Source organism: Ochlerotatus camptorhynchus, unplaced genomic scaffold (genome assembly GCF_037179485.1).
Source record: "Ochlerotatus camptorhynchus isolate MF236.1 unplaced genomic scaffold, CSIRO-AGI_Acam_v1.1 ptg000008l, whole genome shotgun sequence".
Classification (NCBI taxonomy): domain Eukaryota; kingdom Metazoa; phylum Arthropoda; class Insecta; order Diptera; family Culicidae; genus Ochlerotatus; species Ochlerotatus camptorhynchus.
Genome location: NW_027040500.1, coordinates 480,293 through 497,250, shown reverse-complemented (window position 1 = coordinate 497,250; position 16,958 = coordinate 480,293). Strand labels below are relative to the sequence as shown.

The 16,958-nt window shown below is 35.9% G+C and overlaps 1 protein-coding gene across 1 annotated transcript; it reads right to left on the bottom strand.

Moving 5' to 3' along the window:
* Positions 1-7,295: 7,295 nt before the first annotated feature.
* Positions 7,296-7,980, bottom strand: LOC135697882 (uncharacterized). The gene is made up of 3 exons (XM_065217742.1): positions 7,972-7,980; positions 7,659-7,899; positions 7,296-7,589 (listed from the first exon to the last, which is right to left on the bottom strand). Exons 1-3 carry the CDS (start codon positions 7,978-7,980, stop codon positions 7,297-7,299), a joined length of 543 nt encoding a protein of 180 aa, XP_065073814.1. The 3' UTR covers position 7,296.
* Positions 7,981-16,958: the final 8,978 nt, after the last annotated feature.

Below are 16,958 nucleotides of genomic sequence, written 5' to 3'. Positions count from 1 at the left end.
TTGAACTGTAGTTACTGATGTCTCTAATGGTGCAGTTGCAAGGCTTTCAGAGCTTAGGACGTCAGGTGCTATCGCTGTAGATGGCATCTTTGAGCTTCCGGCTGCAACATGAAAATCAAAACTAAATTCTGATGCTTTGGAATATTCAATAGATTATAATTTCTGGATCTGCTTCTTCTTCTTCACATTTCAAGCTTTTTGTTTATCGCATATTAGCTTATTGTGTGCTCTCAACTAAGTGTTCTGGATGCACTTCTACAGTTATTAATTCAGAGCTTCCGATGCCTGTACCATTTTTGCATTAGTATAATTGTGTGGCATGTACAACCATGCTCTATGTCCAGGGAAGTCGAGAAATTTTCCAACCCGAAAAATTCCTAGACTGAACCGGGAATTGAACTCAGCCACCTCCAGCATGGTCTTGCATTGAAGCTGCGTCTTTACCGACTGAGCTAAGAGAGGCTAATTTCTGGATGGTATTATCTGAAAGACTCCTCAGCTTTTTCGAGCACTTAACTTTCTCGAGCGGCCGAATGCACCAGATTATGTATGCTCGTTTATTCATGTTGCCTCCTGGATTAATTAGGGAAAATAACAACGTTGGAAAATTATTTCATTCAAATACAATTATTATTAATGCTTACCTTTTTTTCAAATAGTGTTACACTGATTTCCTTTAAAATCGTTTTATATTTCAAGATGTATGCGGTAGTAAGCAATATTTGTTACCAACTGCTTGTTTCCATCATTCGAACTCCTCTAAGTATGAGATTGATAGATACAATTTGTACATTAGGTATAGACAGATGTTTTTGGTGTTCACTACTACAGCGTTGAGCATCGTTAAGGTCACTGATATGGATCGACATTTTAGGTTTAAGTTCAATAATCATTAGAGAAAATTTTCATTTAATTTTTATTTAATTTTTATAACGGAATCCCAAGTCTGTATAGAAAAGCGCTAATTAAATGAACATAAATACAGTACAAAAACGGCCATTTAAATTTTTATTGGGTCTTCAGGAATATTGTGTAAAATTATGATGCGCTTCTTGTAAAAATATATACTGTTAATAAAAATTTAAAAATCGTGAAATTGAAAAACAAATCATAACTTTTTTGTTAGTTAGCTGCAAACATTATGAACTTCAATGCAACAAAAAATTTGAGAAGTTAGATTGCTGTATTTGTACAGCTTTTTGAGAAATTAGATTGCTGTATTTGTCGAAATTGAACTAATCTCATTGTTTGCATCAAAATAAAGCAAAATTATCACAGTGTATGATTTTTAACAGAATTTGCAAATTAATATCTACAACTTTGCTCAAGACACCTTATCAATCGAACAAACCGTTTCGACAATATTTATATTTTAACTCATTAGTAAAGTTTTTACACTGGCCCTGTTGGAAAAGTAGTCGTGATCTAATATGATGAATTTATAAGAGCAAATGACATAATGACTAAAAAAGAGCAACTTCGCTCAAATTGGAGCCGACAAATTAAAAAAAATATTTAAAAAAAATCGTAAATCTATAAAATTATAAAATAATATTCATACATTTAGGGTTTTTCATCTAATTTCAGTCCTACTAAGGACAACGCATGCTTTACCCCTCTTTCTGGAAAGGGTTTTAACAATAAACGAAATGTTTCTATCAGAGATAACTTCTAAATTTATTCCTCTTTCATTAAGTACCGTTGAATTTGATAATGAGCCACACATTGTTGAGATACCCAAGTAACAATTTCCAGTTGAAGAAACGCTTTCGTTTTGATTTTGTTCAGCTGCATGTTGAATAATAATTGCACAATGTGTTCACCACAACTTTTATAAAACCCTTGTTTACACTGGTTTGGAGAACCTATACAACTGCAACACAAAAGTGTTGTCTAACGTATTCAGTAAAACGTTTACCCAAAATCAATTTCTTGTTGAAGAAACGCTTTCATTGTGATTTTATTCAACTGCATGCTAAATAATAACTGTACAATTTGTTTATTACAACTTCTGTAAAACTCTTGTTTACACTGGTTTGGAGAACCTGTTCAACTACAGCATTATATGTATACGCGGTATAGGAGTAGAAGCAACTTTTATACAACGTTTATAGATACATATTTAAACTCAAGCTTTATTATTTTGGTGAAAGCTAAACGTTTGTAGACACTTTTTGACAGCTGCTTTGAAATTTAGTAGAGAGTAAACCTGAGAGGCGTTTGTTACACTCTTTTATGACTCCTAAATAATCACTATACAGCAAGCGGTGAAAAGCGTTTATAGCACTTTTTAATGACTCCTTAATAACCGTTGTGTAAGTACTCACAATATTCACAGATTAAAATTAGTTTAACAATTGTCGTGGTACGCCAAAATAATTGCTTGTACAGTTTTTATTAATTTAATTTATTTGTGCACATTGAAAAAAATATGTAATTATGCCATAATTCACATTCTGTGATAATGGAGGAAGTAGTAACAAGCATCTGTTTAATCTTTGATTGATATTCTTTCAATTAATCTATCTAATCATTAATTGAGAGAATTTATCTAGAAATGTTATCGTTGATTATATGATATATGTCTTAAATTAATGTTTGCATTTATTAATAACACCTATATATAATTTACCTCTACTCCACCGAGGGTTTCTCGAAGCAAGATTCGAACTCATGATCCCGGATTGCCAGCCGCTTCTGTTTCCATCTGCTCTATTCTTGAATACATATTTTGATCATAAGAGAGAAGTATATGAAGCTCATATACTTATACAAGCAGTCGAATAATCACTGACTTATGGTCATATAAACGTGCCTATCACTTGTGCTATTTTTAGCAACAAAATTGTGGTTGGTGGTTGGTCGAACGTAAACAATCATTTAAGAGTGCTCCAAGCAGCTTTTGAAGCTTCTAACCAAAAAGTCAATACAACTACATTCTTGTACAACTCTGGAAGCTATTATTCAACGTTTGATCAACTCAGGTGTTTTATAAGAGTTCCCAATTGTTTGTTTTGATGCGTTAATTCCACGTTCTGTATAGCTCTTGTGAATCAGTTTAACTAAGGTGCTATAAAATTTATCGTAGGTCTTATAAAGCATATAGTAAAACCGAACGTAAACAATCATTTAAGAGTTCTCCAAGCAGTTTTTGAAGCTTCTAACCAAAAAGTCAATACAACTACATTCTTTTTCAACTCTGGAAGCTATTATTCAACGTTAGATCAACTCAGGTGTTTTATAAGAGCTCTCAATTGTTTGTTCGGTATTGTTTAAAATCTAACACTGCTTCTTGATTCCAAATTCGTCCTACGAGTTTCAATTCCGTCCAAACGCATTGAAACGTCATTGGATTTTATTGGTTTACGGAAGAAGGTAGAAAAAGCGTGTTTGCTAGGAGCGCTTCTTTTGTTTTGAGAACAATGAGTGTAAATATTCACACAATACGCTCTAATAGGCTTTGTGTTGTAGCTTGTGAACTAACGCATCGGTACAGACGTATTTCTGATTTGTGCACGGTGAAATCATTGATTATACTGATGTTTTCTGCTCGATAGAACGGAAATGGACGATTACGACGAAGTAGTGCTTTACCAAATATATCATATTAACAATATGATCCATTCATGTCTTTTCCAAATGTTGCAATGGCGACCAGTAAAATGTTGCTTCACGCACCATCTAGCGTTGAAAAAGGTCACCAACAATCATTCAATTACAATCGAGGGGTGCGAATATAACACTTATTACAAAAGTAAGAGTCAAATTATTTTCATTAATTACATTGTGTATATTACTTTAAAATTTGTCTGACATGTCACTGTTGTCATCAATTAAAATAAAATGCTGAAATACATTAATTTGAAATATTAAACAAATTTTCATTTGATTTACCCCTCGTGACGATAAACAAATACATTGGTAGCCTTTTTGGCCACAGGGGTGCTTTCATCGCTAAAAATTCGGTTCGCCAGCTAAGCGAAAGAGTGGATCATATTGTTAATATAATATATTTGGCTTTACCCTATGTGGTAGGTTTGAGCTATCTCTTCAGTTCAGCTATATCGATTCTTTATCTATCAGTCTTATTCTAGCCTTTTTACGCTTCTTTAGCGAGCGGTTTTCCGGCTAGTTATCCAAGTAACAATTTTGTTTTTATGTGGATTCTGTAGACCATGTTTTAAACTTAAAGAATTCCTTGAAACCTCGATTAAACTTGCCATGTTACTTGAGTAGTGGGTAGTGTTCTAGATGTACTCCCATAGCTTTCTTCTATGCTAACCAAGGCACGCATTTATATTTTGTGTTAAAAGCACAATAATACATTATGTCCAGGTAGGTCGATAAAATTTCCAACTTGATCCGAAAGATTTCCTCGACCGCCTGGTAATACCGTGCTTTTACTGACTAGGCTATCTGAGCCCCATATCTTTAATTCAGTACAGTACTGGCAGATCTCTTAAATGAAATTATATTATTATTATTATTTAGCTTTATTTAGGAGGCTTTCAGCCTTAGGCTGGTTATGAAATTATATTTCTCGGGGTCACCTCTAGGGATAAATCAATCCTGTTATATGTAATTGCAAATCCATCACTGATCAAACTAGTGAAGTTGCAGAGAGATTCACGTGGATGATGAAGGAGCTTGTGTTTAGATTTCCAACTTCGATATACATCCAAGCTCACGGATTAAATCTTAGACGGCATCCATAAATTATGTAACGCTAATGGGGGGAGAGGGGTTCAAATTATTACATACGGAGTGTGAGTAAAGCGTTTTATTTGTTATGTCTTGCTTGGATGTCAAATGGATAGCATAGTTTTGTTTTGAATGGAGAAGTTATAACCAACTCAACCAAAAATGTTGAATAATCAGGAGCTTTACGTAATACGCTTTCCATGTTACGTTTTGTTACAAAGGGGTATAGGGGGTTTAATGGACGCCCTTAACGGATTACAGATCACCGATTAATAATGGATCAGTCTCGATCACGCGTCATCACGGACTTCAGTTTTTAAGGATGAGAAAGATGGATCGACAATCATTGTTGGTATATACTGAGAAGCCCTTGAACTCTCCATAATTACCCCTGGAAGAAGATAGCTGTGATAACAAGGGCGTAGCCAGGTTTTAAAATAGGAGAGGGGGTTATCATTGTATTGATGATGCAGGATAAGGCCAGATGTGTCATTAGGTCGATTGCTATTTTGTCACACGCTAACAGGCTGAATGTGACTAGGCCGAAAGGGTTACTAACTCAAATGAGTAATTTTACCGAAATTTAAATTTCTGTCATACTGCAGAATGATTTTTCAAACTTGCATGGTGATCAGCAAATCCCGATGAGAAATTTTCTTTCTATCGGCTTTTCCCGTCATCATGCATCTGTGCGGATAGGATCACTTCTAGATGAACATTTCAAAAGGTTTAATCTGCTTTGATCGATTCTTTTAATCGAATTTAATTCGTTAATAACCTAGCTGCAAAAACATTATCTGGTGACGTTCTGGATTTTAAATGAAAACCTTTATAAAAAATGTTGCAAAAATGATGTGAAATATGTTGATATAGCCGCACAGTTAAATGAAAACCAGCAATATTACGTTGAAATAAATGCAACAAATGTACTAGGTAATATATAACGTCAATTTACGTGTTTTGAAAATTACACGGCATATTATTGTACAGTGTTAATTTACATGAACTGTAAATTTCAAGTTGCAGGCATCTGTTTTCGCAAACAATATTTCTCGATTTCGGGGGTCGATGACACTTGGGAGCCAGTGTGAGCTGTCAAATGAGAAAACATTCAGAAGCAACGAATGTTGTTACTGTTCTTATCTATCGTCAAGTATTTTAATCTCATACAAATGATCCATACTTTTTCATAACACACTTTTAATTTAAAGAACAAAGGCAAAACACATCAGGCTTAGTGATGAAAGTATAAAAACCAGCATTGTTTTTATAACTGAGTTTTCAATTGCAATATTTAAAACAAACTTTTGCAAAACATGTGTGTACACTAACTTTGTTAAAGTCATCCCAAGTAGCATTGTAAGTTTTATTGAGAATTTAAAGCGTTCTACAAGTCAAAATCATGTCCTACAGAACCCTTATAAAACCAGAATTGTTACTTGGGTTGGGTGCTCGAGCATTCCTGGTTCATCAACTTGAAAAAGGCAAAACAATGTTAAACTTGAGAAAATTTTGAAGCAGTTTTCCATTGTCTTGCAAAATAAAATCTATCTGCTGCGCAGTACGCAGAGCTGCAATAGATTCTTTGTCAAAATTGTACTGCACAATGCATACGTTGCTATAAAGTTTCAGCTGTATGACTGTCAGATTTGCCGCAACGGATAAAATCCGGATGCATTGTGCGCCGCTCTTAAGAAAGGTAACATATGAGCGAATTCAAGGTATTTTATGAAAAACGTAGCATGTAATCTTATAATTCAAGAATGAATTTTCAAATTGACGTGTTTGTTTATGCAAACAAAGCTTCAAACGTCAATTTTTCGAAACTCTTAGCTCGCCCACGCAAACTAACGCCACCGTCAGGTTGGGTAAAGTATTCCCATCATGATAATGGTGTTAGTTTGCGTGAGCAAGCTAGTAGTTTAGTCAAATTATTATTTGAATCCTTGTGTACAAAAACACGTTCTACTTTTTAACGTTGTACTCTTGATTTGAAAAATATACGAAATGCATGAGATATTTTTGACCATGTTAATTTGAGATTATTTTCCTGAAAGCATTCGAAACATCTCTGAATAGTCATAGATCGTTACCCTAGTGGAATATATAAATCTTCTTTCCTTTATTTAACGTCCGTCTCTGTTCCGCAATCTAGTGCCAATTACCGACGGACATCGATTGCCATCCATTGACGGCAATCGAATGTGCAGGAAGGCAGCTTCCACACCTGCGTAGGATATCGCACCCATTTAACACACATACACATGGGCCGGGACCAACGGCTTTACTTCCCTTCCGAAGGAAGACGTGACCAGAGATTTTTATGCCTCAGAAAAATCCCACCGACCTCGGCTGGGGATTGAACCCAGACCCATTGGGGTGTTAGAAAGCAGTCACGCTTACCACTACACCACCGGCGCCGGTGGAAAATATAAATGATGTCCTTGATTTACTATTTTCAGTACTCTTTATTTGCACTCTAAAATCGGTACCTTTGAGGCGCATACAAACTACGAATTTTGATAAATTTGTCCTATTGTTGGTGGAGGTTGATGGATTTGGTTAAACTTTCAAAGCTGTAGGTTTTTCTTTTTTTTAGAAAAGGAACCGCTTAGTAATTTCGAATCCATGTGGCTTCTTGTACAACACCTGTTCTGGTCCTGCTTCGTAGGTAACCTGCTGAGGAGCAGCTTGGTAGGCAACGGGCGCAGGAGCAGCATGATAGGCAATAGTCTCAGGAGCAGCATGGTAGGCAACGGGCGCAGGAGCAGCATGGTAGGCCACGGGCTCAGGAGCAGCATGGTAGGCCACGGGCTCAGGAGCAGGAGCTGCATAGGAAACAGCCTGGGGCTGGGGTTGAGGTTGAGCCAGATATATTACGTGGTGCACTGTTGGACAGAAAATTATCCGTATCAGTCGAATTGTTTCCAGATTGTTTTTTGTTTGAATGAGCTTACCAGGTGCTTGGACTGGAGCCTGACGAGCCTCAACTACTACAGGAGCTGGAGCGGAGACGGGGGCAGCTGGTTGGGCATAGTAGTACGTTGGCTGAGCTTCATAGGCAATTGGTTGAGGAGCAGGACCATAAACTGGACCTGGACCTTCGACATGACCAGCGAGATGTTTAAGCAACAGCGATTTAAGGTGGATTGTTGGTGTGGCAGAAATACTGGCAACTAGAGCCAGCAGACATACGAGCTGTAAGAAGGATGACATAATCAAGTTAACACAAAACGATTCAATCACTTTTCACTGGTTTCACAGCAGTACCTTGAACATTTTTGAATATTCTTTTATTTTTTGAACTATTTGAACACAATACGTTTCGATCGAGTATGGTTTGGACACTACCGCTATTTGGACAAAACTTGAATCCTTTTATATAAAAAACGCACCGCTTAGATTTGATTACAAAAAAAAAGAAGAATCACGGCCAAAGAAATTTGGATTCTGGTTTCGAAAAACTCTTTAGTTAGTTTGTAGGAAGCACGTGTTCCAACCGTTGTTGGGAGAATTCGATACCGGTCAAACTGGATTTTGGAATAGGGTTCTAAATCAGAGTAAAATTTTGACGGTGTGAAATTGGATGAATGGTCATTTTTTTTCTCGGTAGAAATGCGTTGGTTAAAATTTTGCATGGAAAGGTTTTCACAGTTACAACTGTGAGACCTATTTAAATGTTCTTACACAACAGGTAAGAACAACATTGACATGGTTCATAAATATTCTATGAGATAAACTTGTCTGCCAGGATGATTTGAGCAGTTTGTGCTAATTTTCCCTGTGGATGGGGCTGTCCTCATGAGCTTTGATTAGTTTATGGGAAAATTGCTAAAATCTTTGCGCTTAGCGGAGGAGGGTTAGCATAATGAGAAACTGGATTTACTGCTCAAAATAGATGCCGAGATGCGTGCGCTGAAGACGGTTGGAATTTTATGATTCGGGTGGCACCGTGCTGATGATACTGGTTTATAGATGACATTCAAAACAGATGGTCGATGTACCTGAGTGGAGTTTGAGATCATATTGAAAACTTAAATTGGGTGTTATGATGTTCATATATTTGGGGTTGCTCTAATTTTGCTCGTTTTAACGGTTAAAATAAAAAAAATTAAAGCAAAACATTCCTTTGCAAAATGAAAACAATATTTTACTACTCATCATGAACTGAAATCAAATTATGATTTCAATTTGATGTTGAAAACGAAACTTAAACTTAATTTTTTTTTTAAATTTTGATGCACGACTTTGCTCGGGTGGGTGGTTTTATCTTCCGGATTCTGCTTCTTGAAACTGCAGGTGTGTCATATTCAAACATCGTCTGACTACATGGTAAGGGTCGAGACCTTGGCATTGATTTTGATTTCTTTGGGTGAGTTTATGGATTGTGTCAAAGGCTGGGCTATAATCAAATTTAATTTACTATTCATTCGATCGAACTTGGTTTCGCTAGAGTAATTTTTCCTTCATGTAAACATCTGGAACATTGCAGAGGCTGTGATTTTCATTCATGAGAATAGCTTCATTCGAGCAAATCGTTCAATAGCGATAATTGCAATTAAACGTATTGAATACGCTAAACAATGGGACGCACATCACGGTTATAAGCGAGAGCGGATCGGAATTGATGTATCATTTGTGTTTATCAGTTCAAATAGTTTAGACAACATGAAAATGTTCATCACCACGGTAAGAAAATTGTGCATAATTAATCAACCTTCATCATTAATAACAAATAATATTTCAATAGAAAGTCTTTCTGGTGATCGTTTTCCTATCAATTGTGTTGGGATATCCCCAGACATTGCCAGGAGTAGAAGAGCAACCGGAGAAGGAAGTTGTAGAAGAAATACCAAAGATTTACAACACTCCCGGAGAGATTGAAGTTCAACCAAATGGTGAACCGATTTTGGCAGAAGATGCTAAACAATTATTAAAGAAAGATGTTCTTGTAAGACCGGACAGATCACCAGCCTACACTTACTACTATCCCGGGGTGTACTATTATCCCCCAAAGTTTCGTTGGAATCCATATTACTACTACAATTACTACTATTGGTGGCTATGATCCATTTTAAATCAAAAGATTGTTTCAATGGAGAAATCATCCCAGTGTAGTGGATTAGTCGAATTCAGTGGCACCATGTAAAATATGATGTAGTGATCTTAATAAGCATGAACAAGTGATGAAACCGTGATATTCTGTGCAAGTGTCATAATTGTCGTTTATCAAGTCTAAATTTTCTAAGACTATGTACTAGATAAATGCACATCAAAAAATAAAATAAAATTATTTGATATAAAATTGTTCTTATACTGATTCATTTTCATCACAGCATCACATTGGGCCTTGAGGTTTCTATCAAGATTTGTAACTTATCAGTAGAATTGAAAGAGTAGTATGGATGCCAGAATCAGTTTGTCATCAGTTTGCATGCTGAAAATTCAACTGTGAGATAAGCTACATCTTTTAAAATTTCATCATAGTAGTCGTGCAGATATGTAAATTTAATCCGATGCTTGTTCCACTGTAGGCATTTTGTACATTAAGTAGATTAGTGTGCACGAAAAAAAGGAGTTGTTGCTCGAAAAAAATAATGCGAAATGGCTATAACATCCAAGAAGGTTATCTTATTAATCTTAAACTATATCTTAAATGTAAGAAGTGTAATAAGTGAGCATGCATTAAGTACGTCACGCGAAATTTCGTCGGATTTCCAATACCTAATGCATTGCTTGCCACATGTTTGTAAACCTCCACTACCCCTTAGAGTGTGACGTACTTAAAGGATGCTTCCATGCTCACCGGATGTTTTTTTTCTCTAAAGAATCAGATCATCCATAAAATTGATTTTTTGAATTATTGAATGAAATGTTGCAAAATGGTATAGATTTAGACTATGTCGGTACTTGAGGAGCAGGACTCTACATATTCGTACCAATAAAATGAGCTTATGTTTTCTCTGCTTTCAAGCAACGCGTTTAACGCATTATTTCAATAACGCTTGTCATGCCTAGGAACACCAAACGAAAATAATAAAGAAGCAAGTTAAGATCGAAAGGCTAACTGTCTGGCTCACCTTTCTTTGCTCACTCTCTTTCAACGGAAGTAACGTCGATTTTCGAGTTGAAACGAAGCGTCAATTTGGGTTTAAATTTTTTTCACCGACACTGCCACCCGCTCTTTAAATTTATTAAATATACGTTATGTCCCGTTTTCAATTTTTTTTTTGTTAAATAAACATGTGGATGGAATCTACATATGTTTATATGCGTGAAGCGCTTTATATATATTTTGATGTGCTTAATGAAAGAAAGACGAACAGATCAACGTCGAACGCTTTTCCGCTCGCCCGTTTTACCGAAGCTTGAAAGAAACACGATGGGAGTAAGAGAAACAAACGCGAGACGGCTAATACATAGGTGCCACAGACGGAAGAAGTGTTAGTTTGTTTATATAAATGAACCATGCCCATTTTGTTATGACATGTTTGCTATAAGAAATGCGCCTCGTGTTTATTAGCGAATTTCACATCAAAGATTGATTAATTGAGTAGGAAATCAGTTTGGTACGGCATTTGTGACCAGCATACACCTTCCGGTAGTATGAAACAAGTCAAAAACTGTTCAAATCCGCAGATAAAAATTTTTGTTTTGAATTTCTGTATAGCAAAATAGTGAACTTTTCGTGAACATTAACGGCAAAGAACTCACCAACACTGGGAGACTGTGAGTTCCTGCCGTTTCATATCTACGGTGAATTTGGGAGTTTTTAATTGATAAAATAAATGCGCCATCTTATATTTCAATTTTTACCATATTTTTGATCATAAATGATTCGGAGAAAAAAATATTTTGTGTACACTCAGTTTGAGGGTTACACTTCGAACAAAAAGTTTCATGATATGAATCATTACTTGAGATTATAAAGAAAACTCGTTGCTATTAGTTTGTCCTTAAGGCTCAACATTCACAATTACATCACCATTAATTAAACATTTTACCATTTTGATAATTAAAAAAAGGAACAAACAATTAGATCGCGATTGGTGAAACATTTTAGAACGGCAGTGTAGCTTTCATTTGCCCCGATCATAGAGATTGCATATGTGTTACCATCTGGTGACATGCGAGTATTAGGGTCACGCTGAAACGAAAATGCAACTGTAATGCGGCATACAATTGTTGCCAAGTTACATATTCGTAAATTTTCGGTCGATCTAATGTTATCAATTGGTTGAACTGTAACTGAGTTGCCACACAGTTACAGTTCAACCAATTGATAACATTGATTCACACTGGATGCCCCCCTTTTTATAAATATGATTTTTATTTCCACATTTACAAAATTATGATATAAAAAATAAATAACTTGATTTCTCGTTAGCTTGATTTTTTAGGTAAAATAACTTGTTTTCGTTAAATAAGGGCACTGAAAACCTTTCATTGCGTCAATTCCTTTGAGATGGTGCCTGAAAATTGCCCCACAAAGGTGCATGAAGGGGTAAACAACAAATTTCTGGTGTAAATTTTTTTAAGGTGGTTCATGGAGGGCAAGGTTGCAAAGACTCATTTCAGCTAAAACAATGTTTTTCTAAATTATGAAATAATTAGATGCCATGATCAAATTTTGAATTGGTAGGATACAAGAAGAGGTTGCAAAGAATGTGTTTGACATATTAAACCTGTTTATTTCACTTCATGAGAGTCACAATCAGCGATTTTTCACAAACTCATTCACTCACTCACTCACTCACTCAGCGATCAGCAAATCGCTGATTGTGACTCATAGAAAGCAAAATTTACAGGTTTTATGTTTCCAACGCATACTTTATAACCTCTTCTTGTAAGTTACAAGTAAAACATGCCATCATACCATCTTTTGGTTTTATTATTCCGAAAAACATTATTTTAGCTGAAATGAGTCTTTGCAACCTTGATGGAGGGTTAAAAGAAGTGGGTAAACTTAAGGTGGAAAAAATTCTACTTCGTGATGGTAAATCGAAGAAAAAGCTTTTATTGAATATTTCTGGTGTAAAAATATCATCAAAGGTGTGCATGGAGGGACTAATTAAAATGAAAATTGGAAAAATTGAATCACGCTAAAAATTTGGAGGTGCACATTTAACTGAAAATTTCTGGTGGAAAGTTCGCTACAATGTGGTGAGTGTAGAAGCAAGGTTTATTCATTTTTCTGGTGCATGATTTACAACGTTCTGATGAATGCAAGCTTCATTGAAAATTTATGGCAGAAAATTTGAAGAAGCAAAGCCTGAAAACTGCACCGCAAAGGTGCTTGGTGAAACAAACTTCACTGACATTTTTGGTACACCGTTCTGGTGAATGGAGAAGCATGCTTTATTGAAAATTTCTGGTGGAAAATTTTCATCGCTCTGATAAAATAAATGAACGGAATATTTCTGGTGGAAAATTTGCACTGGTCTGGTATATGAAGGTACAAGCTTTATTTAAAATTAAGCTATATTGAAAATTTCGGGTGAAAATCTGCACCGTTCTGGTGAACGGATGGGCAAGCTTTTCGGAAAATTTTTGGTCTTAAATTTGCATCCTTCTGCTGAATAGAGAAACAAACTTTAATAATAATTTCTGGTGTAAAATTTGCACCATTCTGATAATTGGAGGGAAGCTACTTTACTGAAAATTTTTGATGAAAAATCTGAAAATAGGGGCAAGCTGTATTTGGTGCAAAACCTGCAACATTCTGATAATAGCAGAAGCAAGCTATATTGAAAATGTCTGGTGAAAAATGGAAAAAGGAAATCTGCACCAATCAGAAGATTGGAGAATCAATTTTTATTGAACATTAACGGTGGAAAATTTGCATCGTTCTGCTCAATTGAAATTTTCTGGTGTAAAATTTTCTGGAATCAAAACTACAACGTTTTAGTGAATGGGCGGACAACTTAAACTTGACTTCCGAGAAGAACCTCAAGGGTATTGAATTCAGTTATTCGAAAACTTTAGGAGAATTTCAGTTCCGAGGTGTTCTGAGAAAAAAAGAGAAGAACCTCAAGGAAATTGAATTCTTATGACTGTTCCTAAATATTTCTGGGGAGAATTCAAAGAAAATTCTGCGGGTAATTTCTAGTGCATCTTGTAGATTGTTCCAATATAATTTCGAAAAGTATCAGAGAAAATCAAATTTTGAGCGAAATTCCAAAGGGATTTTGAGTAAAATTTCAAGCGAATTCCGAGGATAATTTCTAGCTCATTCAGTTCCAATGTGTTCTGAGAAAAATTCACGAAAGGTTCTAAATATAATTCCACTGGACTTCTGAGAAGAATTTCTAAAGAGCTCTTAGGAGAGGTCTAAAAAAATCCGAGAAGAACATCAAGGATATTGAATTCTGAGGACAGTTCCAAAAGATTTCTGGGGAGTATTCCAAGAAAAATCTGCGTATAATGTCTAGTGAATCCTGCAGATATTTCCATGATAATTCCAAAAAGAATAACGAGACAATTAAATTTTGAGTGAAATTCTAAGGGATTTTGAGGAAATTTTCAAGGGAGTACGGATAATTTCTAGCTCATTCCGGGAATTTTTTTTTGAGGAATCTCTTCTGTAACTGTAGGGGAATTTCAGTTCCACAGTGTTCGGATTAAAGTCAAAAAAAGTTCTAAAAATAATTCCAGAGGACTTCTTAAAAGAATTTGAAAAGAGCTCATAGAGTTCTAAAAATTTCGAAAAGAACCTCAAGGATTTCTGACGATGGACTTTTTCGCAACTGTACCAAGTTTAAAGACTTTTGCCTTCTCTAATTGAAAAGTAGGTATCAGTTTGCCATTAAAACTTGGTCTATTGTTGTCTCTGTCTCTGAAAAGTTCAAGTCATTTGTTACCGTGGTTAAAAAGTTACAGCTGTTTATGTGCGTTGTAATAAATTCGGGTTTGTCCTTTATATCATCTTTAAAACATGTTGAAATGTTCAGCATAATTTTCTGTCACCCCGACTGACGGTACTTTGAGACGGTTCATCATCGACATTGTCGATGTGATTTAATTGCCAATTTTCATTGGCTGTCTGAAAGCAGTTTGCATTGAAGAAGATGAACCACCACCCGAGAAAAAATTGATAAAATTAGCAAAATTAAACAGTAGGGAAACAGTGGTGGGTGAAAAGCACCATCTCCCACGCACTTTGGAGTACTCCCCATCCCCAGATTAAATGCGCCATAGCAAAAAAAACTGCCCCTGCTTAACAAGATTCCTGTGCACGCTAGTGCTTCAAACGCAATGCGGAAAGCCAGGTTACAACCAATTGACCCCAACTTTGGCATAGTTGTTTGAGACCCCAAATGAAACCAAAAACACATTGTTCTGAAAAAAAAAATGATCATGATGACCCACCCTTATACTCATAGACTTAAAAAGCATATTTTTTTTATATTTATGCAGATTTTTGAGTAAAATGGTGGAAATTTTAAGCACTCAGTGAGTAACCCTACTTTCTACTATTTTAGGAAAAATTCTATTCAATTTTGAGTTTGTCTCATCAGCCTTGTACGATGTCTAACGATATGACAACCGCTACATCCATAAACGAACAACTGAAACAACGCGTACACTGAACCAAAACACCCACCGCCTACTGAATGATTTTTGCCTCACCCAAGCCCCATGCTTATAATCAGATGATTTACGAAGATCGTCATTCAATTCATATTTTTACAGAATCAAGTCAAATGTTTCTTTTTTTTTTTCCTTTGGTTTGTTTTTTTTGTCGATCTTGTTTTCCGTGCTGAGCACCAATGCTACCGACGTGCCAGGAAGGCAGCTCCCACACCTGGACCCTACCTATCGACCCATCAACTCATGAACCGGGGACCAACGGCTTTACTTCCCTTCCCGAAGGAAGGCGTGATCAGAGATGTTATGCCTCAGAACATCTCGGCGGTGCCGACTGGGATTGAACCCAGGCCTGCTGGGGTGAGAGGTAATCACGCTTACCACTACACCACTGGCGCCGTTAAGTCAAATGTTTGAATATAATTTAAAATCAGCGTTATAATCATACATCAATCAAATCAAAATAGAACTAGATGTGAATGATTTGCATGCATAAACTTTTCAACTCATCAGTCTTGTAATGGAAGAAAATCAGATCGTATTTAAATGATGCCCATATCTATTTAGTCGGCCCCCTCACAACAGTTTTTTTTAATATCCTTATTAAGGAGACTCGTCTCCCCTCACAACATTATGAACCACAGGTAATCAGACCGCACACTTTTTAATTTCAACCCTAGAAAACGGTTTAAATCTAAAATATGCGCAAACGTCATTTAGCACATGGGATGCAGTAAAATCGAGAGGTACATTTTGAAATGAAACACAGAATTAAAACAGAACAGTAAATAAGGTTACAAAAACCACACATTTTTACCAGAAGTTCAAATTGAAAGTGAACCCCGTTAACATGAATAAAGTACTGTCCAAATTAACGAAGATCTACTGGATCCACGAATAAAATGTTGTTCTGAAAGCAGTATTGGGTAATTTGTATTACAAATTGCAAAAGATTCTCTCTGTTTTCGATTTCAACTGTTTTTGATTATTATTTGAGACTGAATTCCAAAGAAACCCATACCAAGCTTCTCTCTGTGTTTTGGATTGTCTCCAGAAATGATTGTTATCAACGTTGATGTTCTGGGTATATGTTTTATTAAATACTCTCAAATTAAACGTTGAAAAAATCAAAATACATACATGCATAATAAGCCAAAATCATATTCTCAAATTGAATGCGTCACATTTGAAAATCGTTGGATCATTATACTTTGCAAGAGATGATCTCACAATATACGGAAAGGAGAATAGGGTCACCTTCACCAACAGTAATTAATTCGTCAAGTTGAATGGAGATTTCATTTTTACAGGGTGGAAAATATTATCCGTCTCATTTTCTCAGTGTACAGCTCGTATGTGACAGATGCTAAATTGAGCAAATCTGGGCCAATTTGAACTGTGGTAAACAAACGTGCAAAGTCTAGTTCAAATCCATCCGCATACAATGGAGTAATGCAGTAATAGGGCATTGCAAACAAGAAAATACAGAAGCATCAACATATGTCACTCAAATCCTTGGATCGTTTGACAACCCAAGTTACCAAGGCCTGGGACACACTATACCTACAGATAAACGAACGAGCATCGTTGATCATCCTCCCTAAATGGTCGAAGGAGTGTGTGGCAGCCAAAGGAGGCCATTTAGAGATACAACGTACGTTAGTATACCC

What these genes read in the sequence shown, in the direction of transcription:
- LOC135697882 (XM_065217742.1), bottom strand. An exon ending in GGCTCCAGTCCAAGCACCTG is followed by an intron (nt 7,590 to 7,658) that starts GTAAGCTCATTC and finishes TCTGTCCAACAG; the next exon opens with TGCACCACGTAATATATCTG.